Genomic DNA, 25,667 nt, shown 5'->3' with positions numbered 1-25,667 from the left:
CCTCAGAAGGCAGGCTCTGTGATATGTGTGACACAGCAGTGCCGACTTACAGGGCACAATGAGTATATGACACAGAATTCAAGGAAGTAAACATGTGAGGATCTTCACAAAGTAGGTTAACAAACTTAAAGATCATTCACATTAATAGGAGTAAAAATAATTGAAATACAATGTGGAAAAATAATTTGACTTTATGACCATTCTTTAAGCATACTGCCATGATATAGCTGAAAGCAGCCCAACAGCTGCATGTAAGTATATATTCAATGTGAAATCGGTCATTCATTTCCTGGACTTTGGAAAAATTAACAAATAATAGTATACAACATTAAAAATCACAATTTCTACACTCAGATCCAAATAGCTCATGCTGATTGCCAGCAGAAGCATCTTTTCTCTGAGCAAGGCCCAAGCAAGTTAATAATCATTTCAGATTTTATTTGAAACCTAACGCAAATTCTGTAAAGCTACAAAAATGAGGGCAAGGAAACAAGTTCACGTTTTAAAAACAAACAAGGATAGGGGAGGCAGAGAAAAAAAAATGATGTTTACTACCGCCAGCAGATCATATACAGACAGTGGTGGAGAAATTCCTAGCACGAACAGTTCATTTGGTGGAAATACATAGTCACGGTGGACAGGGCTTTCTTTGTACAATATAAAACAGTGACAAGTTCTACAGATGCAGTTACTTACATGCATTCACAGAAAATGTAGGAATGCTGCCTTATTGGGTTTTTGATACTTTTACTGTTTTTTTTTCCTGTTTTTTTTTTTTTCTCTCAAACGTCTCAGGCACAAAGAAAAAAAAAAAAAAAAAAGCAATTTAAATGACATCTTCATTAAAAAAAAAAAAAAAATAAAAATAAAAGGTGGTGGTAAGAAGTCCTGTCAGTGTTTACTTTTCTTTGACTTTTTGTGAGATCTGTGTGGGGATCGGGACTGGGATCTGGACTTTTTCATAGATTTTTTAGGTGACCTTGATCGTGACCGTCGAGATCTTTTAGGCGTTCGAGATCCAGATGGTGACCTGAAACACAGTGTTTGTGCTTGTATGAGACATTTGTGTGTAGAAACGTGCATATTGATAACATGGTTAAATTCTCAAAAGACAACAAAATATCTTCAATTTACCTTTAAAAAACAATCAATCAATCAGTCATGAAGAAAGGGTATGCAAGAACCCGAATACACATATGCTTGTTAAAGATGTATACTTCCCCCCCTTACTACCTTTTTCTTGCACTGGCAACTCAGTGTGTACAATCTTGGCATGCAGTGGGTGCAAAGATTAACTTTGATGTACGTACAATAGGAGTCAAGTTGTTTTGGCCCAGCCAATCAAGACGGCTGCAGACTCTGATCCCAAAACAAGACCAGAAGATGAAAGTATGGGCGATGAGGGGGAGCATAGGAATTGCATTGCTGGAGGAGGGAACTTCCAAGGGTAAAGTTAACATAATGTCTGAATATGCTGAGCATACTTGCACAATGTGGCGAAAGCTCCTAAAGGCCCCAAAAGCTTAATTTTTCATTCTTAAATTTAATTTAGTTCTGCTTTATATCTGACCTTAAAGTGGTTGTAAAGGCAGATGGTTTTTTTTTTATCTTAATGCATTCTGTGCGCATGTGTTCAGTCAGCACAGTACACAGGCACTGTACCAGAATGTAAATTGAGTGGCACATGTGCTGTTCAGTGTACATTTTAACCACTTGCCAACCAGCCGTTATTATACCGCGGCAAGGTGGCACGATCCCACAAATCGCTGTAGGTGCACGTTGGTTCGGGAACTCGCTTTTGTGAGCAAGCGGTCGCTCCCATTGGCCATCAGGGGAGCCAATCAGCGGTTCTGGGGGACTATGTCCACAGGCCACCCGCGATCGTTCCCTGCAGTGACAGAACAGGGATCTTTTTTTTTTGGAAATGTTTTATAGCAGAAAGTAAAACAATTTGGGTTTTTTTTTCCCAAAAAATTGTTGCTTTTTTTGGTTTATAGCGCAAAATAATTAGAAAAAAAAAAAAAAACGCAGAGGTGATCAAATACCACCAAAAGAAAGCTCTATTTGTGGGAAAAAAAAAAAAGAGGACATCATTTTTGTCAGTTAAAGCGACACAGCGCCATATCAAAAAAAAAAAAAAAAAAAAAAAAAAATGACGTGGCATGGGTAAATCCTTCCGAGGCTGAACTGCATGCAGGTTTATTTTATTGCTGAATACACACTGCTAAATAAAGGTGGCCTGTTTTTTAATTTTACACTTTAGTTCTGCTTTAACCACTTGAATACTAGGCTTTTTTTGACACTTTGTTTTCAAAAGTCTGTATTGTTTGCTAGGAAATTACTTTGAACCCTCAAATAATATATATATATTTTTTTAACGTCACACAGTATTTGCACAGCGTTTTTTTTAAACACAATTTTTTGGCAAAAATACACTAACCACTTCAGCCGCGGAAGATTTTAACCCCTTCCTGACCAGACCACTTTGCGCGGTCGTGAGCCGTTTCAAGCAAACAAAATTTATGTCCTTTTTTTTCCCCACAAATAGAGCTTTCTTTCGGTGGTATTTGATCACCTCTGCGTTTTTTTATTTATTTTTTGCGCTATAAACAAATAAAAGAGCGACAATTTTGAAGAAAAAAAAAAAACGTAATTTTTTTTACTTTTTGCTATAATAAATATCCCCCAAAAATATATATAAATTTTTTTTCCCTCAGTTTAGGCCGATATGTATTCTTCTATATATTTTTGGAAAAATAAAATTGCAAGCGTATATTGATTGGTTTGCGCAAAAGTTACAGTGTCTACAAAATAGGGGATAGATTTATGGCATTTTTATTATTCTTTTTTTTTTTTTAGTAATGGCGGCGACCTGTGATTTTTATCGTGACTACGACATTATGTCGGACACTTTTGACATTATTTTGGGACCATTGTTACTTATACAGCGATCAGTGCTATAAAAATGCACTGATTACTGTGTAAATGACACTGGCAGGGAAGGGGTTAACCACTAGGGAGCGAAGAAGGGGTTACGTGTGTCCTAGGGAGTGATTCTAACTGTGGTGGGGGGGTGGGCTACCACTGAAATGACAGCAATCACTGCTCCCGATGAGCAGTGATCTCTGTCATGTCACAAGACAGAACGGGGAAATGGCTTGTTTACATAGGCACTTCCCTGTTCTGCAGCTCCGTGACATGGTCGCGGGTAGACCGGCGGACATAGAGTCTGCCGGTCCTGCAGGCACGGTCACGCTGTATGTGGCAGGCGCGCGCCTGCTATCCCCGCGTCTTAAAGGGAACGTACAGGTACACCCATTTGCCCACCGCTGCCATTGTGCCGACGTATATCGGTGCGCAGCGGTCGGCTAGTGGTTAATTAGATTTAATGTAAAAACAAAAAAAAAAAACATATATAACCCGTTTGCTGAAATATATAAGATGATGTTATGCCGAGTAAACAGATACCCAACATGTCAAGCTTTAAAACTGCGCATGCTCATGGAAAAGCAACAAACTACGATACTTAAAAATCTCCATAGGCGAAAAATACAATATCACAATATGGGAAAGTTTTCCCCCAGTGGGTTTTTTCCGCAGCAAAATTACAATCGTTAGAAGATCGTTTAGAAAAGTTTTTTATTGAAAAAATAGCATTTTTTCAATAAAAAAAAACTTTTATAAACCATTTTCTAATGATTGCAATTTTGCTGCGGAAAAACCCCACTGGGGGAGACTTTGCCATATTGTGACCCATTTGGGTCGGCAGCAATTGTATCACTCATATTCATGTGTCTTTCCCATGCTACAAAATCATCACTTTTTATTTAATTCCCAAGAAAAGTAAACATCCCTTGTGATAGAAATAAAGCATGACAGGTCCTCTTTATGAAGACATCTGGGGTTTATGATCTCATGCTTACCAGTTAAAAAACAAAAAAAACAAAAGGAAGTATTTATATCTGCTCTAGCCGTGACGAAAATGCCTGTCGCTTCCAGTCTCCTAGACAATAGAGGTGATCGGAGACGATCCGGTCCTCAAAACCTCTATTGTAAGCCAATGAAACTGCTGGATTGGGTTCCTGACTCCCACGTCGGGGTGGGAGAGTCTGGGAGGCACCAGAGGGTGGCAGGACAGGGGGGACCCCTTTCCACAGTCAGTATAAGCAATCCAGTGGCTTATTAGCCGCTTATGTGAGCAGTTAACGAGGCAACTGCCAAACGTCACAATGACCTCTAGCTGCTGTCATTTTTTTTTTGGGGGGGGGTTGGAGGGGGAGCTTCCTCCCAGGGCGCCGGAAGCAAGTTCACCTCTCCCCCTCCCTCTCAGCAATCGTCTGGGACACGTCACAGGTCCCAGATGATTGCCCGGCCAGTAACAGTGCGCCACACAGGTCGTGCGTGCCCAGTTTGCAGCCACAGCCGGGCGCCCACAGTGACAATGCCGGTGCTGTAGAGAAGAGGGGGCGAGCGGGGCTTCGTTCCCCCCACATCGGTGGACAGGTAAGTGTCCGATTATTAAAAGTCAGCAGCTGCAGTATTTGTAGCTGCTGACTTAAATTTTTTTTTTTTTAAGCGGAACTCCGCTTTAAAGTACAAGTCCACCCTAAAACTAAAATCCCTGCATCTACAGACATCCAATCTAACACTAACCTATCAAAATCTGTATACATATGTTTTATGAAGCCGATCTGACCTGATCTCCAGCGGCGGAAGCTCTGCAGAGGACATAGCCGACAACGGCTGTGAGATGAATGGGGAGTGACGTCATCCACTTACTATGGGGCCTTCGTTGTCAGGTGTGTCCTCTGCAACGGCCTAAACAGCGAAGCCGCAGCTGACAGCCCAGCATGGGATCGGGTCAGATCGGCTTCAAAAAACTATATGTATATCGAATTTTTCTTTACAGGGCTAGATAGGTTAGCGTTAGATCGTGGAGGTCTGTAGATGCAGGGATTTTAGGGTTAGGGTGGACTTCTACTTTAAGCTAAATTCCTGCTTTTTGAAAAATGCTGCCTTCGCCTAACAAGCTGCATATTAGTTCTAAGGCTGAAATTTCAGATTCTGAACAGGTTCCTTACCACATTTTCAGTAGGAATGTGGCAGTCTTCATAAAAAAAAAAAAAAAAAAAAAAAAAGAAGGATTTAGCCTGGTAACAGACTGCTTTTTAAGAAGTATTCAGATTAGAATTAGAAGCCACACCACAAGCGAGGTGCCAGGCTCTTCACACAAATATATTTTTACACATTTTCCCTGCAACTGTGATTATGCCAGAATGTCATTGTTATAGTGCAAACTAACTGAACAAAATGTCACACCCTTAATGAAGATAGAAGAAATTGTCTTTCCTTTTTCGGTTTGCATTTGCAAAAATAAGTTGCAAAAAGAAATGTATGCGAAAATAATTTATTTAAAATTTTAAATGGCATGGATGAATTTACAGCTCACCTTTTAGACTTCTTAGCGGCATCTCTGGGAGAGTCTTTATGAGAGGATCGTGATCTGGAGGTGTCCTTGTGTGACCTCTCAGATCGTTCTGATTTTGGTGAAGGAGATTTGCCTCGCTTACTACTGCTACTGCGTGATGGACTGGGGGAACCACTGTGACGTTTTTTCCTGGAGGAATGTGAACAAATGAATGATAAATCTAGTATCAGGAACCACTTTATTTATAAAGACATTTTAGAAGCCTTAAAAACGACTCCCATCCAATTACTGCTTAAACATGTGCCAATTAACTCAAAACGTGCCTCTCATAGTAATAAACATAGCTGAACTAAAGTGCAAAAGGCAAGTTAAAAGTAAAGATTATAATTTTGCCGAAATCCTTAGGAGAAAGGCTAATAGTGGATTCACAGAAAAAACACAAATGTAATAAAGCAATCCAGTGTAATAAAGTGAAACATGCTGAGATAAAACATAACTGATGTGTATGGACAAATCTGTAAGCCCCTTGGCAGAAATCAGGTCAAGTTTTTTTTTTTTAATCAAAAGCCTCTCTCCTTCCCTATATTTTAGCTATTTGACAAGTGAGCTCTAATAAAATGACATAGCTTTTTGACAGGGAAGGTTGGGCCCCATACACGTTGCAGTAACTATGGGCCCGAAGTAGATATCCTGTATCCTTGGATTATACTATGCTGGCATTTCTCTCTGCTGCTGGCCACGTGAAAAGGATTCCCAGTTCAAGCCTGACCTTCGAGATTTCACAAGTGCAAATTTAAAAGCATTTTTATGCATACCATAAGTTACAACCTCAATTCCAAAAAAGTTAGGACACTGTGTAAAATTTACATAACAAAATATAACGATCTGCAAATCTCATAAACCTTATTGTATTCACAATAGAAAACATATCAAATGCTTAAACTGAGAAAATGCACCAAGAAGAAAATAGGAAAAATTTTAAATTGATGGCAGCAACAAGTCTCAAAAAAGTTGGGGCAGGGCCATGTTTACCACAGTGTATCGTCCCCTCTTCTTGAACAAAACTCTGTAAACATCTGGGAACTGAGGAGACCAGTTGCTGGAGTTTTGGGAGAGAAAGATTTTCCCATTTTTGCGCAATATATGATTCTAACTGCTCAACAGTCCTGGGTCGTCGTAGTTTTCATGTCAAGATGCGCCAAATATTTTCAATTAGTTAAAGGTCTGGACTGCAGGCAGGCCAATTAGAGTTCCGCCTAAAAAAATAAAAATAAATTAATAGTCAGCAGCTACAAATACTGCAGCTGCTGACTTTTAAAATAAGGACATATACCTGTCCAGGGCACCCGCGATGTCCTCTCCCGACCCTCAGCTCCAGGTGGAGGTGCTGGCATAGCTATTAAGGGAATCAGGAAGTGCACTACTGCACATACGCGAGTCGCGCTGAGCATTCTGAGTGGTCCTTGCTGTCTTCTGGGACCTGTGTCTCTCCCAGAAGACGGGGGGGGGGGGCGGGGGGCAGAGGATGGGCTGGACATGGCGTAGATTGCCGTGGATACTGTGGCGATCTTTCGCCGGAAGTGGGAGCAATTACCCTATTAGACAGGTATCTTCTCCTTCCCCCTGAGAGGTGCCAAATTTGACACCGGGGGGGGGGATCCGGACAGCGGAAGTTCAATTTTTGGGTGGAACTCCGCTTTAAGCACCCAGACCCTTCTACTATGAAGCCATGCCGATTTCATAGAAGCAGTATGTGGTTTAGCATTGTCCTGCTGAAATATTGCCTTCCCTTCCCTGAAAAAGACGCTGTCTGGACGCTGCTTTAAAACCTCAATATATCTTTCAGCATTGAGGGTGCCTTTCCAGATGTGCAACATGCCCATTCCATCGGCACTAATTCGCCCCATACCATCAGAGATGTAGGCTTTTGAACTGAGTGCTTATAACAAGCTGGAAGGTCTCTCTCCTCTTTAGTCTGGAGGATGCGGAGCCCATGGTTGCCAAAAAGAATGTCAAAATTTCAGTTTATCTGACCATTTAAAACGAGCTTTGGTTCAAAGAAGATGGTGGGCGTTTCTGGATCATGTTCAGATATGGCTTCTACTTTGCATGTTAGAGCTTTACCTTGCATCTTTGGAAGGCACGGTGAACTGTGTTCACAGGCAGTGATTTTTGGAAGTATTTCTGAGCTCATGCAGTGATGTCGATCACAGAATCATGCTCGGTTTTATTGTAATGCCGCCTGAGGCCTTGAAGATCAAAAGGCATCCAATATTGCGCTTTGGCCTTGTCCCTTGCACACAGGGAATTCTCCAGATTCTCTGAATATTTTGATGAAAGAATGTATTGTAGGTGATGACATATTTAAAGACTTTGCAAGTGCACGTTAAGGAATATTGCAACTTTTCACGGACTGGTGAACCTCTGGTCATCTGTACACCTGAGACACTCTGTCACTCCATGATGCTCTTTTTTTATCCCCAGTCCTGTTACGGACATGTTGCCAATTAACTTCATTAGTTGAAAAATGTCCTTCCAGCTCTTCCTTGCTAGTACCACTTACTTTGCCAGCTTTTTGTTGCTCTGTTCCAACTTTTCTGACACGTGTTGCGTCACCAATTTCAAAATTTACCTAATTTTTTTTTTAAATTGTACATTTCTCAGACTAGGTTTTCTAATTTCTACTGTGAACAAAATATAGGTTTATGAGATTTGCAAATCATTGCATTCTGTTTTTATGTAGATTTTACACACTGTCCCAACTTTTCTGGAATTGGGGGTTGTGCTACACTATGGAATGGTGTTTAGTTAACAGTTATATAATGCTGACTAGTCTTGCCAACCTCATTAAATCTGAAGTCCATAAGAGTTAATTATTTTTTACATTTTTGGACTTTGAGAAAGATTTTACAGGTAACTCAAAAATCCTAATTTCTTCACTGTACATCACAGGACAAAGGAATTCGTAATCATGACTACTTGGGGTGTGTTATAAAGTACTGAACATGAGGGTTGGACATAACAGGTACAGGGCCAACATGCCCAAAAGAGAACAGAGGGTAAATTCCACTACAAAGCCACCTGTAAGATCTTCCACCCAAAACTTGCATCTGAAAAAGGTATGACCATCTACTTGGTAAAACTTCAACAGAAGCTTGATGCTGAATAGCCCAGGGAGCTTTGAAACCCCTAGTGGAAAGGGCTTTTCCTAGGAAAGGAGGAGCCTTGTCCTTGTTACTACAGACCTAAAAAATGAGCTGACAAATCCATCTAGAAATAGATGCAGCCTGACCCTTACGAGGAACTTCAGACAGAACAAAGGGGAACCAGACTATCGAAATTAAGTTGTAGTCTTTGGATAAACTCGAAGATCTCCAACATCCAATCAGTGAAGCACCTTTTTTTTCGGATGGTGGATTTGTTAGCTGAAGGACCAGGAAAGGTTCCCTGCAGGGAAGAGCAGTCAACTCAGACTCTGTGGGGGCTGATCTACTAAAACCTGGGGAGTGCAAAATCTGGTGCAGCTGTGAATGCTAGCCAATCAGGTTCTAATTTCAGCTTGTTCAATTAAGCTTTGACAATAGAACCTGAAAGCCGATTGGCTTATATGCAGAGCTGCACCTGATTTTGTATTCTCCAGTTTTAGTAAATCAACTCCTCCTGTGAGTCAAGATAATGGCCAACAAAAAGACCATCTTGCATGTAAGAAACCACAAGGTAAGCAGTCTGCAAAAAAAAGACAACCAAGTTAAGGTCCCACGGAGACAAGGGGGGGGCCATGTAGGTGAAACAATCCTTGTGATAATCCGAGTGACACCCTGCACAAGGCTTTTAACAATGAAGGAGATAAGTTAGGTCTCTAAAAACAAAACAGCCAAGGCCAATATCAAGTGTCATCCCTTGATGGTGCTTAATGCCAAAGTACATCTCCACATCAGACTGGAGAAAGTTAACATGTGACTCACTACATACAGTTCAGGATGAAATGTGGGAGTCTTACACCAGGCAAAAAAGGCCATCCATGTAGGGTGGTACACCTTCCTGCAGGCTGACTGCCTCAACTTGAGGAGTGTAGGAAATACAGGATCAGAAACGTGCCTATCCCTATTCCAGAGGTGACCTGGAATCAGTTACACTAATTCAGTAACTACTGAGGTTTGTCCTATAAGAACAGGATCATAGGGGGGTGTGGCCAGACGTTGACCGAGATGGACGTGTGATCTCCTCGCTCCTCACGGACCCGCTCTGAAACCGCGATTTCTGGGGACACAGCTCCATTCTGATGGGCAGAAACAAGCCAGGCAAAACACCAAGGCAAGGGGGTACCTCCGGACGCTCTTATTCACGGGGTCCCCCGATCCAGTCTTACTTCCCTCCGCTCCCGGACTCCGCCATGCAGGAGGAAGACAACATGGTGCAGCAGCGCGCCTCACAGCCGCCTTCTCTCTCACACTCGGCGGCCTGGGGGGTGAATCAGGCAGCTGCGGAAGCTCTCACTACCACAACTCCCGGAGTCATGATGACCCGCAGCCGGCCTGCTACCAGAACCTGAGCTCCATCGACGCTGGGAGGCCCTCCTTCATCCCCGCATGGAGACATTCCGCCGCCATCTTGTGGCCTACATACCGAGCGGCAAGTGGCTCCACTGGTGAGTTCCCCTCTGATCCCCCCGCTCTCGGGCCACCCCAGTTGCGATCAAGACTCTTTATCCCTGCGGGGAACCCATCCTGCCTTTCAACACTGGGGATTACCTCCTATACCTCACCAGGGCCGCTCACAATCTCTGCTGCGGCGGCCGGCCTCCACCAACCACATTAACCCCATCCTTAGCCCCAGGCTCTCCAAAGCCACAGAGGCCTCTCCAATCCCGCAAAGGCAGCACCATGGGCCTCACTGGAGACCCCCCCGCCCCCATCTGAGCCCGGCTCCGCCATTGCAAATGGATGACCAAAGAGAGTGGTTTGAACCCTGGGCCCCCTCCTCACAACCTCAGATCCACCACCAACCCCTACCTAAGATACCCTCCATCCTTACAGCAGATGAACTAATCTCCTGGAGGGAACAACTCCACTCATTGCCCACGAAAGCAGACTTTAAATTGCTGATCTCTGAGGTCAAAGAAGCGTGCCGCAGTGAAATTAAAACCCTGCAGGCGGATTTTCGCCAGCTAGCTACACAGGTGGAAGACCTAGATGAAAACTTACAAGCTACTAAACTCACGGTCCATAGAATTCAGTCACATCAAACAGACGATCGATATATGCTCCGTGACATGCAGTGCCACCTAGAAGATCTAGACAATCGTAATTGTCGCAACAATATTAGGATCCGGGGGCTCCCAGAATCTTCTGGTCCAGAGGACCTTCATTCGATCCTCCAAACGATTTTCAACAACTTGCTGGGAGTCCCTACCTCCACCCACATTGAAATGGGCAGAGCTCACAGAGCCTTGCAGCCCAAAGATCAAGCGTCTAAACCCAGAGATATAATTTGCAGAGCGCACTCATTTGCGTTAAAAGATGATATCATGCGCAAGGCCCGGGCGATTAAACCTTGTAGACAGCACCCCCATTCAACTCTTTCCTGATCTTTCGTGGATCACCCTGCAGAAGCGCCAGCTTCTCCAACCACTCCTCCACTCTCTCCAAGAGAACATCATCACCTACCGATGGGGTTTTCCATTCAGCCTCACAGCCACGCATGCCGGGAAGACAGCGACGCTTCGAGTCCCTGAGGACCTTTGTTTCTTTTGTGAAACTCTCACTGTCTCTACCCCTGATCTCCCAGATTGGGACATCATTCCCCCCTCCATCAACTGGATGGCAAAAAGTGCCTGCGAAGCGAAGAAGACCACCCCCGGACACTCATCGGATGAGTCCCAAACACCGGCCGACTTGATCAGTACCATCAGCCCTCACTGACTTACCTATTTTTGTTCCTCCCTGAATAGGCAAACTCGTTTCTGAAGTGATGTAGTGGCTATACACAGGTTGCCATAGTTAGCTTTTGTTTGTATGTTAGCTGCAATCACCGGGATCTTGCCTCTGGATGGCCACGACCCTCCAATGGGAGCCGACTACTGTCCCTCCTGGACATTGAGTCCTCCGGAGTCTTGTCCGCCAAATTGAGGTACTGACCTCTCTGAAGTCGGGTCTCGACCTGGACGACCGTAAACATATGGCTTGTTGCCTGCCTGGTTTTGCCTACAAGTTCAGATAGTTTGTTTCTCTATAACAGCTAGTATTGTCCCCTAGCTACTGTTTAAACAATTAATTGATATGTTTCTTAGCGGTCCTGGATCATAGGTACTGATTGGACCTCTTTCCGACACTACCCCCCTAGCTCAATCAGTGATTTAACAGTCCCCCCTTGATTACTACTTACCGCCCTCGATCTGGATAGACGATGGGGGTAACATGGGACTTTAGGTTTGTAAGTAGATTTCTACTTGAAATATGTTTAGTTTATTTTATTTACGTGTCTTTTTTTTTCCCTCCTCCTCCCTCCATGCCTCGTCTCTCCTGGGCTCCCGAGTTGCTGTCTGGATGGAGGAACTCGTCTATGGTCTCGAAACACAACTTCCTGGAACTGCAGGCCAGATAAGTACACCACAGCTCGACACATGCTTCTTTACCGTTTGTCGCCAGTACTCCAAACCGCAAAATGATACAGATATATTCACATAATGTAAATGGCCTCAACTCCAACTTTAAGCGCCAATTAGCACTACGAAGCTTCAAAGACTCTGGCGCAGAGGTCATTTTTATACAAGAAACACACTTTAACAAAACGGGCACCCTAGCATTTACGTTGCGTTTATTCCCTGTGGGCTATTTGGCCTCTAATACTAAAAAGAGAGCAGGGGTGGCAATTTTAATTAAAAAAGGATCTCCATTTACCCCCACCTCCTCCTACTCTGACCCACAGGGTCATTTTCTGATCCTTAGTGGCAAGTGGCAACAATCGGACATAACCTTTTGCAACATCTATGCACCGAATGTTAATCAGATGGCCTTTGTAACTAAGGTATATAATCGCCTCTTCCGCACCAAGCACTCTTTCTTGGTCGTTGGTGGAGATTTTAATCTCCCATTCTCCCCTACTTCGGATAGAACATCTCTCATCAAACAAATCTCCCCAACACGCCTTTCCAAACAATCCACACAATTCCGACAGGTCACCCGCAAATTTGCTTTGTTCGACGCATGGAACACCCGACAGATCGTCAATATTCCCACTATTCCCATCCGTTTCACACCCATGCTCGTCTAGATTACTTTTTTGTCAACGCCCCCTCTCTACGTGCGCTTACTGCAGTAAGTATCCTGCCTATGTCATGGTCTGACCATGCGCCAATCACTATGACACTAAAGCTGCACCCCTCTAAAGTCAAACAGTGCCATTGGCGGCTGAACGACTTCCTCCTGAAAGATCTTGCATACAGGATGGACATGGAAAAGACTTTAAAGTTATATTTTGTAGAAAACAATACCCCAGAGGTCTCGGTGGGAACCCTTTGGGAAGCACATAAAGCGGTCATAAGGGGATAGAGTATTGCAATCTCCACGGCTTGGAAGAAAAACGCCAAGTTGTTGAGACAACAGACAACACAACGCTTACAGGAGCTAGAATCTAGGCTTCCAACTTCGTCCTCTATCCGCTTATTGAGAGAAATTACCGACTTAGAGCTATACTTAAAAGTATAGACATAGGCAGAGTAGAGAAGGCTCTACTGAGATTGCACCAACTATATTACGATAAAGGCAATAAGGCCCATACCCTATTGTCACGTAAACTTTGAGAAAGTACACATACATCAGCCCCTCAAGCTATCCGAGACACAACTGGCACCCTTCAATTCCATCCGGACGCCATTGCACAACTCCTTAAGAATTACTACTCAGATCTTTATAACAACCCGTCCATACCGCATCTACCTATCCAGGGCACATTTAAGGATCAGGTACAGTCCTACCTTGCCACCAGCAGGGTATCCACTCTACCAGTAGAAGCCCTACATTCCCTCAACTCCCCCATCACCGACGAAGAAATTTTGGACACTCTGAAACACCTCCCAAATAATAAGGCCCCGGGCCCTGATGGCCACCCATACGAGTATTACAAATCATTTTTACCTACCCTGCTACCGCGCATGGTTCGTTTGTTTAACGGATTTATGGGTACGGAAGAAATACCTAGAGACATGCAGGCATCACATCTTACACTTATACCCAAACCAGATAAGGACCACACGTTGTGTGGTAACTATAGGCCCATAGCCTTATTAAACTCAGACCTGAAAATATTTACGAAAATACTGTCCCTTCGATTAAATGAGATCCTTCCCTCCCTGATCCATAAAGATCAGGTTGGCTTTGTCCCGGGTCGTCAAGCAGGAGACAATACTAGGAGAGCCATCAACTTAATAGATATCATTAATAGACAAAAGAATGAAGCGCTTTTGCTTAGTTTAGATGCTGAGAAAGCCTTCGACAGGCTCAGCTGGTCTTTTATGTTCTCCACCCTTGAACACCTGGGCTTTCGGGGGCCGTTCCTCAAGGCGATTAAGCACCTATATGCAACCCCAACTGTCTCCATCAAAACGCCCTTTGCGGCCACCACTACTTTTCCTATTTCAAATGGAACAAGGCAGGGTTGCCCGCTCTCCCCACTGCTCTTCGCCTTGTGCATCAAACCCCTGGCAGCCCAGATCCGACAGGATCCTAATGTTAAGGGCGTACAGGTTAGAGGTCGGGAATTTAAAATCTCACTATTTGCGGACGATGTCCTCCTGACCCTGACACAGCCACACACTACTCTTCCTAACCTCCATAAACTACTACAGGACTATGGATCCCTGTCGGGCTACAAGGTTAACCCGACTAAGTCGGAGGCCCTCCCGCTTAATCTATCCCCAGCGAAGGTGCATCACCTATTGGAAAACTTTTCTTATGCATGGAAATTTCAGTCCATTAAATATCTAGATAAATACCTCGATATGAATCTCTATATAACGCAAACTTTGGGCCTTTGTTTGCATCCATTCGATCCCTCTTGACCAAATGGAGACATTATCCGATGTCTTGGTTTGGTCGTAGTGCGTCGATCAAAATTAACATATTGCCTAAACTCCTGTATTGTTTCATGACTCTCCCAGTACCCATCCCAGTGCCCCATTTCACAAAACTCCAAAATTACCTTTTAAATTTTACATGGAACTACAAGCAGCACCGAATTTCTCGGTCGGTGATGTTTGCTTCCAGAGGGGAGGGGGGATTGGCCTTTCCACACCTTCAACGCTATTACTATGCTGCACAACTGAGAGCTGTAGCTTCTTGGGTTACCCTGCCGGCCTATAATCTCTGGACTCAGCTGGAAAAGATATGGCTAGCGCCTATCCACCCGAATAATTTACTGTGGAATGCCAACGCCAATGTCTCCTCCTCGGACCTATTGCACACTATGCATCTCTTACGCAATGTCTGGAGGCGGCTAAACCAGAGCACCCCTCTACAATCTGAGGCCTCTCTAGTTACAGCCTTCCTCTATAACCCTAAACTACCTGACAGCCTAACCTCTCAGATGATCTTCCCATGGCTGCAAAAACAACTCTTCCATTATGGACACTTGGTGGACCCAGTGTCTCGAACACTGCTATCCTTTGATAAACTTAGGCATTACGCACTTACCATCTCCCCTACCCTCCAATTCTCTAAGCCATCCCCTTTTGAATGCTTAGTCCGGTCAGGCCCCACGCAGAAAGGTCTGACCTCGGACATATATAAAATCATAAACTCCTATGACATGCTCACTAGGGGGGAACATAAATACATGTGTAGATGGGAGGAGCAACTCGGGGAAGAATTGACGCCTGAACAATGGGCTATTGTATGGTTGATGGCCAGCTAAGAGCTCTATATGCACACTTTACAAAGAAAACTCTTACAAGGTACTTTTTCAATGGTATCTTACCCGCTCACGCCTGCAGGCCATATACCCGTCGGCCTCGGACCGTTGCTGGAGGTGCCGCCGAGATCGGGGCACATTGTACCACATATATTGGAGCTGTCCCTCCCTCCAACCTTACTGGCGAGCGGTTCGGGACCTCCTCCAGCGATTGATCGAGGTAGATATCCCCCTCTCTCCTAAATTTTTCATACTGGGCCTCCCCCGTCATACTCCCTAGACTAACCAAAAAGCTAGCAATGCAAATATTTACAGCAGCCAGATGCCTAATTTCCTTACACTGGAAAGGCAGGAACCCCCCGTCACTATCTGATTTGTATACCAGAATTAAGGACGTAGAGATCATGGAATCCATGACAGCCAGACTCACAGACAGGATAGGCACACAGCTACATGGGAACCATGGCACAGGAAGCTAGAACTTCCTCCGTAATCCCATGAGACCTTCCTCACCTTGGAAAATGGCACGCGCTTGGGGCCCCGGAGAGATGAGCCCTAAAAGTATGGACTTCTTCCTTTCTCTGTCTACCTCTATTTCCCCATTTTTCTTTTTTCCCCTTTCTCTTATACTTCTTCTTTGACAGAAATGGACCAAGCAATTTTCAATAGTCATTCCAGTTCTCTTTGGTCTACTTTCCCCTGTTTCTAGAGAAGTTTGTTACGAACGCTATGCTTTTAACATTTCTTTTTTCATGATTTTATTGTTATAAATTTGCTTTCTGTTGTCTTATTACATGCAATGTCACTTTCAATCATTGTATTGTATACTTGGAAGCTTAATAAAAATTGTCAATGGTAAAAAAAAAAAAAAAAAAAAAAAAAAAAAAAAAACAACAACAGGATTATAGCTGAAGAGCTCTGGAGTGACGTGGAGCATAGCAGACAAAATAAAAAGACGCCTATGTTCAACCCCAGCACCTTCACACAAGCTTGAACCAAGGAACTTTTTAAACAACCTCAGGGACTCTGGGCTTGAAGAAATGTGAATTTATTCTGCGGAAGCAGAAACTTCACCTGAGCTGTGTGAAGTAGTAAGCCTAAGTACTCAAGGCGTTAGAACCAAGGCCAGCTTCTAAAAGTTCAGCACTCAGCTGAACCTCATTAGGACCAGACATTTAACATCTGTTTCTAGCCAATTGTACCCGACAATAGGGTCCCCCAGAACAGGAAAACCCCAGGTTCTCAACCCCAGAACAGAAGCCAACAGCTTGGTAAACACACTGAGGGCTGTGGACTGGCTGGGAGACTATACCACAAATGGAAAGTGGTGCTTCTCCATTGCGAATTACAGAAGTTGCTGGTATGGCTCGAAAACCGGGGTGTATAGGTAAGCATCCTTGATCCACTAATACAAGAAAGTCATCCTGATGAAGCAAAGCAATTACTGATCACAATTACTGATCGGATGGACTCAAATTTTTGTACCTTCAAGAACTTGTTCAGGTTGGAATAAAATCAACGAGACCGTTCTTTTTCTGATAAAGGTGCAATGATCCCTTAAGAAATCATTATTTCTGGGGGCTCTAAGAAAACTGCTCTTTTTTGGAAATATGAAGATACCTTTGTGTGCATAAAGCCAGGAGGGGGCAACAAGCAGTGAAAAACCCGCTTGTAGCTACTGGATACCATGCTGCCGACCCAGTCTTCTGTGAATTCCTAAGTCCAGGTGTCCATGAAGGCCAATGGAGTGCCCCTTCACTCATTGGTCTTCAGAAGTGGAGAGCTTGGCGGTTCAGTTCTTACAGAACTAGTAGGTTGGGCTTTTGCTTAGGAACCAAGGCTTTTGCTAAGCAACCGAGGCTAGTTACTTACAAATAGGAACTCTTCTTGGATACAAAGGAGTGACCAGTCTCCTGACCTGTCACTTTCTCCTTCGTTAGGGGTAAGAGTGTGCTTTTTTTCCCCCACAGTCACCTTCTGGATGAAGGATGGAGGTTGGCCAAGACCGCCATAGTTTACGGGTTTGTGAATGTGAGAAACATATTGTTTATTGTGTATTTTTTCGATATTGCTGTGCACTGAGATCTCCATTTTTGTAAGGCAATTTGCAAAAGTGAACACTATAAAACTTGAGGGTTGGTTGTTTAGCAGTTTTTGCATTTTTTTTTGTTAAATCAAAGTGACAGGATGCAAGCTGGACATACAGTTGTGCTCATAAGTTTACATACCCTGGCAGAATTTATTATTTCTTGGTCATTTTTCAGAGAATATGAATGATAACACAATGATAACACAAAAAACATCTTTCACGCATGGTTAGTTATTATCAATAAACAGTTTTTACATTTTTTAAATCATAATGACAACAGAAACTACCCAAATGACCCTGATCAAAAGTTTACATACCCTGGTGATTTTGGCCTGATAACATGCACACAAGTTGACACAAAATGGTTTGAATGGCTATTAAAAAGGTAACCTTCCTCACCTGTGATTCGTGTGTGTGTGTGTGTGTGTGTGTGTGTAAAAAAGGTCAATGAGTTTCTGCACTTCTGACAGACCCTTGCATCTTTCATCCAGTGCTGCACTGATGTTTCTGAATTCTGAGTCATGGGGAAAGCAAAAGAATTGTCAAAGGATGTGCGGGAAAAGGTAGTTGAACTGTATAAAACAGGAAAGGGATATAAAAAGATATCCAAGGAATTGAGAATGCCAATCAGCAGTGTTCAAACTCTGATCAAGAAGTTGAAAACGAGGGGTTCTGTTGAAAACAAAACACAGTCAGGTAGACCAACTAAAATTTTGGCTACAACTGCCAGGAAAATTGTTCGGGATGCAAAGAAAAACCCACAAATAACTTCAGGTGAAATACAGGACTCTCTGAAAACATCTGGTGTGGCTGTTTCAAGATGCACAATAAGGAGGCACTTGAAGAAAGATGGGCGCATGGTCGAGTCGCCAGAAGAAAGCCATTACTAAGCAAAAATTGATGGCAAGATGAAAGCAGTATTTTATCAAAAAATACTGAAGGAACATTTGCATTCATCAGCCAGGAAGCTGCGCATGGGACGTACTTGGACATTTCAACATGACCATGATCCAAAACACAAGGCCAAGTCGACCTGTCATTGGCTACAGCAGAATAAAAGTGAAGGTTCTGGAGTGGCCATCTCAGTCTCCTGACCTCAAGATCATTGAGACACTTTGGGGAGATCTCAAACGTGCAGTTCATGCAAGACAGCCCAAGAATTTACAGGAACTGGAGGCTTTTTGCCAAGAGGATTGGGCAGCTTTACCATCTGAGAAGATAAAGAGCCTCATTCACAAATACCACAAAAGACTTCAAGCTGTCATTGATGTTAAATGGGGGCAACGCACGGTATGAAGAACTGGGGTATGTAAACTTTTGATCAGGGTCATTTGGGTAGTTTCTGTTGTCATTATGATTTAAAAAGAGTAAACACAGTTGACTGATAATAAATGGCTTCAGCCAAACCATGAGTGAAAAAAAAGTTTTTGTGTTATCATTCATAGTCTCTGAAAAATGGGCAATAAATAATAAATTCTGCCAGGGTATGTAAACTTATGAGCACAACTGTAAGTTGTAATAAATAAGTTGACCAGCCGCACGTAATTCATTGCTGTGTTCAACAACAGGGAACAGGCAAACCCAGAAACTGACTGAGTGTTTTGTTTCAAAAGTGTCTTGTATCATATTGCTCAGAGACAACAAACACTTCTGAAACAGAAAAGCTTTTGTAAAGTCAAGGTAGCAGTGTCGACATGCAAAAAGGATTAACAAGCAAATATAGGCAAATTATCATTAGACATGGCAATAAAATACAGCTTCACTTTTGTTTGTTCTACCAGGAAGACTAAATTTAAAGTTTTAATGCACAATAAATTGGTAACATGAGGGAACTGCACTGATAAGAGCTACTTAAAAAGTCTGATTTTTTTTTTTTTTTAAACATCCTTACTAAGATTATGCAGATGAGATTTTAGATATCTGAAAAAGGAGTGCTCAAGATAAACCAAAAGGCTCCATGTACTGACCTCTCTTTTCTTGTTGGTGTGGACTCGTCTTTGTCTTTTTTGTCTTTTGTTCGATATTCAAACTTTTCCTTATCTTTCTTATCTCTGTCTCTTTCCCTCTCCATCTCTTTTTCTCTTTCCTGAAAAAAAACGATACCGGTAATGACCATTACTGAAAACATACTACCACCTAGTGGTTTCAAAGGTAACATCTTTATCATTAACGCATATGCCAAGACAAAAAAAAAGGAAAAAAAAAAAAACATGCAGTAAATCTCTGCAATACATGAACGTTTCCCAAAGTTTTTTCCCTTTAAAGACCCTGCAAGTACAGAAAATGGATGAATGAACAAGGGAAGCTAAATGGGAGACACCCTGTATACAAGTCTTGGTGCATAGAGCCAGAGACTGTTGGCCTCGCACCTCAACTATCAAGAGCCAGGTTTCTGCCATTTATGTGTTGTTTAAAACACTGGTCTAGGCACACAGCTCCAGGAAGGAGAGGATAGACATTGCAAAAAGTAACGTTCCTAGCTGTTAGCATTGCCAGAACCACCGATTCAGAGATGCCTTGTCTCTTAAAACCTCAGCTTCAACAGCCATGCCACTGAAGCCAGAGACTGAAGTAGGATGGTAAATTACTCCTCAAGACAAAAAAAATCCAGACAATGTGCAAGAGCTCACGGAGCATCTACCAAGAGTCATACCAGGTTAGCATAATACAATGACTGTGCCAGTCTGGAGAAATGAGAATTACCAGAATGCCCTCAATCTTGATTCTGTCAAGCAGATGAGGAAGGCATTTCAGGAGATGAAAGAAACAGATCAAGGTGAAAGGATCCCACTGAGTTACCAGAGCATTCACTATATCTGCTATAGGATTTCTGTATCTAGAGATACACCTGTTCCGTTTGTTATTGAACCTTTGGGGCCAGGAGGCCGACATCCAGCATCCCCAACCATCACCTACGCTGTGATGCGACCGGAAGTGGGATATTTGTCAAAACTAGGTACACGCTTGCTACAACCCCCCCCCCCCCCCCCCCCTCTTAGAATCTGGTGCAACTGTGCATGGTAGCCAATCAGCTTCCAACTGCAGCTTGTTCAATTAAGCTTTGATAATAAAACCTGGAAGCTGATTGGTTTCTATGCAGAGCTGCATCAAAGTTTGCACTCTCCAGTTTTAGTAAATCCCCCCCCCCCCCCCTCCAATGAGTCTGTCAAACATACAGGTTAAATTTCCAACTGATAATTAAATGTATCACCAATAAAACAGTGAGAAACAACTGATAGTGAAGTTCTGCCGGCACAGCACTAACAAGGTTCACCGTGGCAAACATAGCTGTCCAGCCCACTCATAAAGGAGAACATTTAACTGATATAAAGCAGGTATTATCCCAGTTTGGCTGTAAATGTGGAATATTAAATCTTATCTACTCGGTTAAAGCCAAGGCAGCTTTATTTACTGACCTCTCGGACGAGATCACCAGACATCTCCGAACCCTCATCTTCTTTATTTTACTAGCAGCTACAATTGCCATAGCACGAGCATGGAAGAACCCCATAGTTAATCTTACACTTGTCAAAAATAAAATTTTGGATTATTAACCACTTATGGACTGGGCCTATTTTTCAAACTTGTTGTTTACAAGTTAAAATCAGTTTGTTTTTTTTTTTTGCTACAAAATTACTTAGAACCCCCAAACATTATTTTTTTCCTAACACCCTGGAGAATAAAATGGTGGTTGTTGAAATACTTTTTGTCACATTATATTTGCACAACGGTCTTACGAGCTCACGTTTTTTTGGAAAAAAATCACTTTTTTGAATTAAAAAATAAAACCGTAAAGTTAGCCCAATTTTTTTTAATATTGTGAAAGATGATGTTATGCTGAGTAAATTGATACCCAACATGTCACGATTTAAAGTTGCGCCCGCTCATGGAATGGCAACAAACTTTTACTGTTAAAAATCTCCAAATGCAACGTTTAAAAAATTCTACAGGTTGGCATGTTTTGAGTTACAGGTCTAGGGCTAGAATTATTGCTCTCGCTCTAATGATCACGGCGATACCTCACATGTTTGAACACAGTTTTCATATGCAGGCGCTACTCACGTAAGCGTTTGCTTCTGCACGCAAGCTTGGCGGGGCGTCTTTAAATTTTTTTTTTCTTATTTATTTAACCTTTTATTTTTACACTGTTCTTTTAAAAAAATTTGTGTCACTTTTATTCCTATTTCAAGGAATGTAAACATCCTTTGCAATAGAAAAAAGTATGACAGGACCTCTTAAATATGAGATCTGGGGTCAAAAAGACCTCAAATCTCATATTTACACTAAAATGCAAAAAATAAAATAAATAATTTAAATGTCATTTGAAAAAAAAAAAAAAAAAAAAAAAAAAAAAAAGTTGCTTTAAGAGCTATGGGCGGAAGTGAAATTTTGACGTCGCTTCCGCCCTGCAATGGTATGGAGACGGGTGGGGGCCATGCTCCCCTCACTCATTACCATACAAAGCAGGGAGAAGGACCCGATCGCCTCCGCCGGCGGCTCCGGTAAGCGGCAGAGGGCACCAGAGAGCGGTGGGAGGGGGGGGGCCCTCTCCTGATGCCGATAAAAGCAATCTTGCAGTGAATCCGCCGCAGAGACCACTTTTATCTGAAAGCGGACCGCCCGCTGAAGAGGATACCAGGGTTCTGGTAGCTAGCTGCTACCAGAACAACGATAACCCTCTTCAAACAGCTGACGTATAACGATGGCGGGCGGTCTGGAAGTGGTTAATGAAAAATGGAGGAGTATTCTAAGGGACAAACAAGCCAGATTTAAGAAAGTATTGAATTCCCTGAATTAGACCTTCAGACTCCTTAGTGGTGGGATCGGGGGTCTGGGATGACAGGACCCACTTTTGCCTTCCCTGCCACCACTTCTTTTTTTTCCTTCTCTGTCTTCAAGTCTCCCCTTCTCTTCTCTTATTTTTTGCTTTGTTTTTTAATATGGATGCTAATGAGGAGACCACGGTGTCACTTTCATACAAACCTATAATGGGATGTAAGGCATAGTACGTTGTGGTAAAGGAAACATTTACTACGGTGCCCTATTTTTCAGGAGAGCTGGGAAAATACCTGCGTTGTTCTTTAATAGCATGCATTTGTGTAGTTCTGGGCTTATTCTGTTTGATGAACTTGGGCATTTCTAAATACTGAGCTTTACACCATTAGAAAATGATTGTTTCATTTGAAAAAAAATCTGCCTGCCAGAAGTGGTTCTTCTACTGTTTTTATCTCCTTTCACTGAGACGGGTGGGCCCATCGTTTGGTTCGAGGGTGCACCCACCCTTTTATACTTGTATGCTACCGTTTGTATTTTTGCATTTCAAATTTCTTTGAATTAAAACTATTGAAAAGAAGCCATAAAAAAAATATTCCAACAGTACAATCATTAAAAAAGGCCATGGTATTGCAGCAACACTGAAATCATCCAGATTGTTATTTAATACTAGGTAATTCATTCTAGTGAGGAAAGTCCTAAGAAAGTGCTGACCTGACAGACATTTGCATAACACAGCTTTTCTATCTAGATGAATCAATTGGCCACTGTGGAAAAGGACTTCGGTTTCACACAGGTGATCAGAAAAATCATGACTTTTGTAAGTTGAAAGACACAAGAGACCCTAAAGCCAGGTGGTTATCTGATAAGGAAGAGACTACAGGCTAGCATTTGTTACTGACACACTACACCTCAATACTATTCCTTGAATATTTTACTTAACTACTAATCTGATGCACTTATCAATCTGAGGGCTTGACTTGAGTTCATTTGGGCATTCTCCCTGGGTAAAGTAATATGTGGCAGAGATTGGTGATGTTCAGGTATCTGTACTGACCATAAGCTTCTCTACTCAGGTTTCTGACTTAACGTTGCAGTAAAGAATAAATATCAAAGTGCAGATCAGTGTAACCAAAATGACCTTTACACCTCCCTAATTTGGTGAACAAATACCTAACGTGAGAACCAGTTACATTATTTACCAGGAACAAAAGTCACTTCCAAAACACAACACTTCTGTCTAAATGGTAGCGATCTTTAGAAAACTAAAAAAGAAAGATGGGTGGTGACTTCCCAATGTAGCCTGTAAGCAGAAATGGGCCCTAAGGCAAATAGGAGATGAAAAACTTAAATATGTAAAAACCGTACCCTTTGCAGAAGCTTGTCTCGATAGTGTTCAACTTGTTCCTGAATACTCTGTCCTGACTTCTTCGGCCTTTTTCCAGATTCAATTTCATCTTGAAACTTCATTACTTTCAGCTAAAGAGGAAAATGTAAGCAATGAACATAAAAAGTAGAACTATTAACAATTTTTCTATTCGTTAAAAGGTGTCATTGAAATGGTAAACTATCAAATCACATTGCCCCTCCCCTTGCCTTTGGCAGAGCATGTGAAAATAACCTCAGATTAGCTATTAGATACCTGGCATGTGCTTTGCCCCTGTTAAAATTACATTGTATTCCAGTAATGTGCAATCACCCAATTCATGCCCAATCTCTTGATCTATTATTCTATTCGTAAACAGAGATGGAGCAAAACACAAGGCAATAAAAAAAATAGAGTAATAGCAGATCTGAGGTCTAGTAATTAGCACTTGCTTTTGGTGGGGGAAAGGGAGGTGATGTGGCATATTAGTAAATGCCTTAAAACTGTCCTCTCTCCCACTTTCAACACCTATGCTAATCTAAGAAAGATGTATACACTTGCCTATATTCAGCCCACTCCAGTCTGGTCAAATAATCTCTGTAAGCCAGCATTGGTAGCAAGGGAGGAGAAAGCACTTAAAGTAGAACCATAGGCAAAACGTTTTTTTGTCATTTTTGGATAGAACAAGGGAGGGCTACAACCCCGGTCACATTTTTTTCCCACCATCTGTGTCTGATGGCGGAGATTTACCTTCACTTCCGGTCCCAAAGCCAAACAGGAAGTGAGAGGAAATCTCTGCAAAATTAAGGAAATTTCTTTTGGACCCCCAGGTCTCCACAACAAGTGTCTCCATTGGAATATTTCCCCTCTACTACTTTTCTGGGGACAACCCAAAATTTGGGGTTTTCTTTTACTTCCAATGATAATGGTAAACAGGACAAATTGAGAGGTTGAATCTCCACGGGCACAGACAGCAATAAAAACTGACAGGGGTTCTAATCTCCTTCCATTCTATCCAAAACTAGAAAAAAAGTTTTGTCTATAGTTATTCTTTAACCATTTAAGAACCGAGCCTCTTTGTTGTTTACAAATTAAAAAGAAGAAGTTTTTTGCTAGAAAATTACTTAGAACCCCCAAACATTATACTTTTTTTTTCTAACACCCTAGAGAATAAAATGGCCGTCGTTGCAATACTTTCTGTCAGACCGTATTTGAGCAGCGGTCTTAAAAGCGCACTTTTTTGGAAAAAATACACTTTTCTGAATTAAAATATAAGAAAACAGTATTTTTTTTATATTGTGAAAGAATGTTAGACCGAGTAATTTGATACCCAACATGTCACGCTTCAAAATTGCGCCCGCTCGTGGAATAGCGACTAGCTTTTACCCTTACAAATCTCCATAGGCAACATTTTAAAAAATTCTACAGGTTGCATGTTTTGAGTTACAGAGGAGGTCTACGGCTAGAATTATTGCTCTCGCTCTACCGATCGCGGCGATGCCTCACGCATGTGGTTTGAACACCGTTTTCATATGTGGGCGATACTCAGGTCTAGGGCTAGAATTATTGCTCACGCGTGTGGTTTGAACACCGTTTTCATATGTGGGCGCTACTCAGGTATGCGTTTGTTTCTGCACACGAGCTCGGTGGGACGAGGCATGTTTAAAAAATTTTTTTTTTCCTATTTTACCTTTTATTTATTATTTTTACACTGTTCTTTAAAAAAAAAAAAAAAAAAAAAAATTGTGTCACTTTTATTCCTATTACAAGGAATGTAAACATCCCTTGTAATAGAAAAAAAAGCATGACAGGGCCTCTTAAAAATTACATCTGGGGTCAAAAAGACCTCAGATCTCATTTACACTAAAATGCAATTAAAAAAAAAAAAATTGTCATTTGAAAAAACAAAAAAAGGCCCTTTAAAAGCTATGGGCGAAAGTGATGTTTTGACGTCGCTTCCGCCCTGTAATGTTATGGAGATGGGTGGGGGCCATCTTCCCCTCACTTGTCTCCATACCACACACGGAAGAGGACCCAATCGCCTCCGGTAAGCGGCAGAGGGCACCGGAGAGCGATGGGAGGGGGCCCTCTGTCGGAAACCGGAC

The 25,667-nt window shown here is 42.4% G+C and overlaps 1 protein-coding gene across 7 annotated transcripts in view; it reads right to left on the bottom strand.

The window, feature by feature from the left end:
* Window positions 1-417: 417 nt before the first annotated feature.
* U2SURP (U2 snRNP associated SURP domain containing) overlaps window positions 418-25,667 on the bottom strand; it is a 107,660-nt gene continuing 82,410 nt past the window's right edge. For all 7 annotated transcript variants that reach the window (XM_073625882.1, XM_073625885.1, XM_073625883.1 and 4 more), the window contains exons 23-26: window positions 23,565-23,675; window positions 19,391-19,509; window positions 5,450-5,617; window positions 418-1,030 (exon numbers count right to left, since the gene is read on the bottom strand). In XM_073625882.1, coding sequence (XP_073481983.1) covers window positions 892-1,030; window positions 5,450-5,617; window positions 19,391-19,509; window positions 23,565-23,675 — 537 coding nt within the window. In that variant the 3' untranslated portion in view covers window positions 418-891. The remainder of the gene's footprint in view (window positions 1,031-5,449; window positions 5,618-19,390; window positions 19,510-23,564; window positions 23,676-25,667) is intronic.

This window comes from Aquarana catesbeiana, linkage group LG04 (assembly GCF_042186555.1).
Source record: "Aquarana catesbeiana isolate 2022-GZ linkage group LG04, ASM4218655v1, whole genome shotgun sequence".
In the NCBI taxonomy this organism is placed as follows: Eukaryota; Metazoa; Chordata; class Amphibia; order Anura; family Ranidae; genus Aquarana; species Aquarana catesbeiana.
This window is presented reverse-complemented; position numbering and strand designations above follow the sequence as displayed.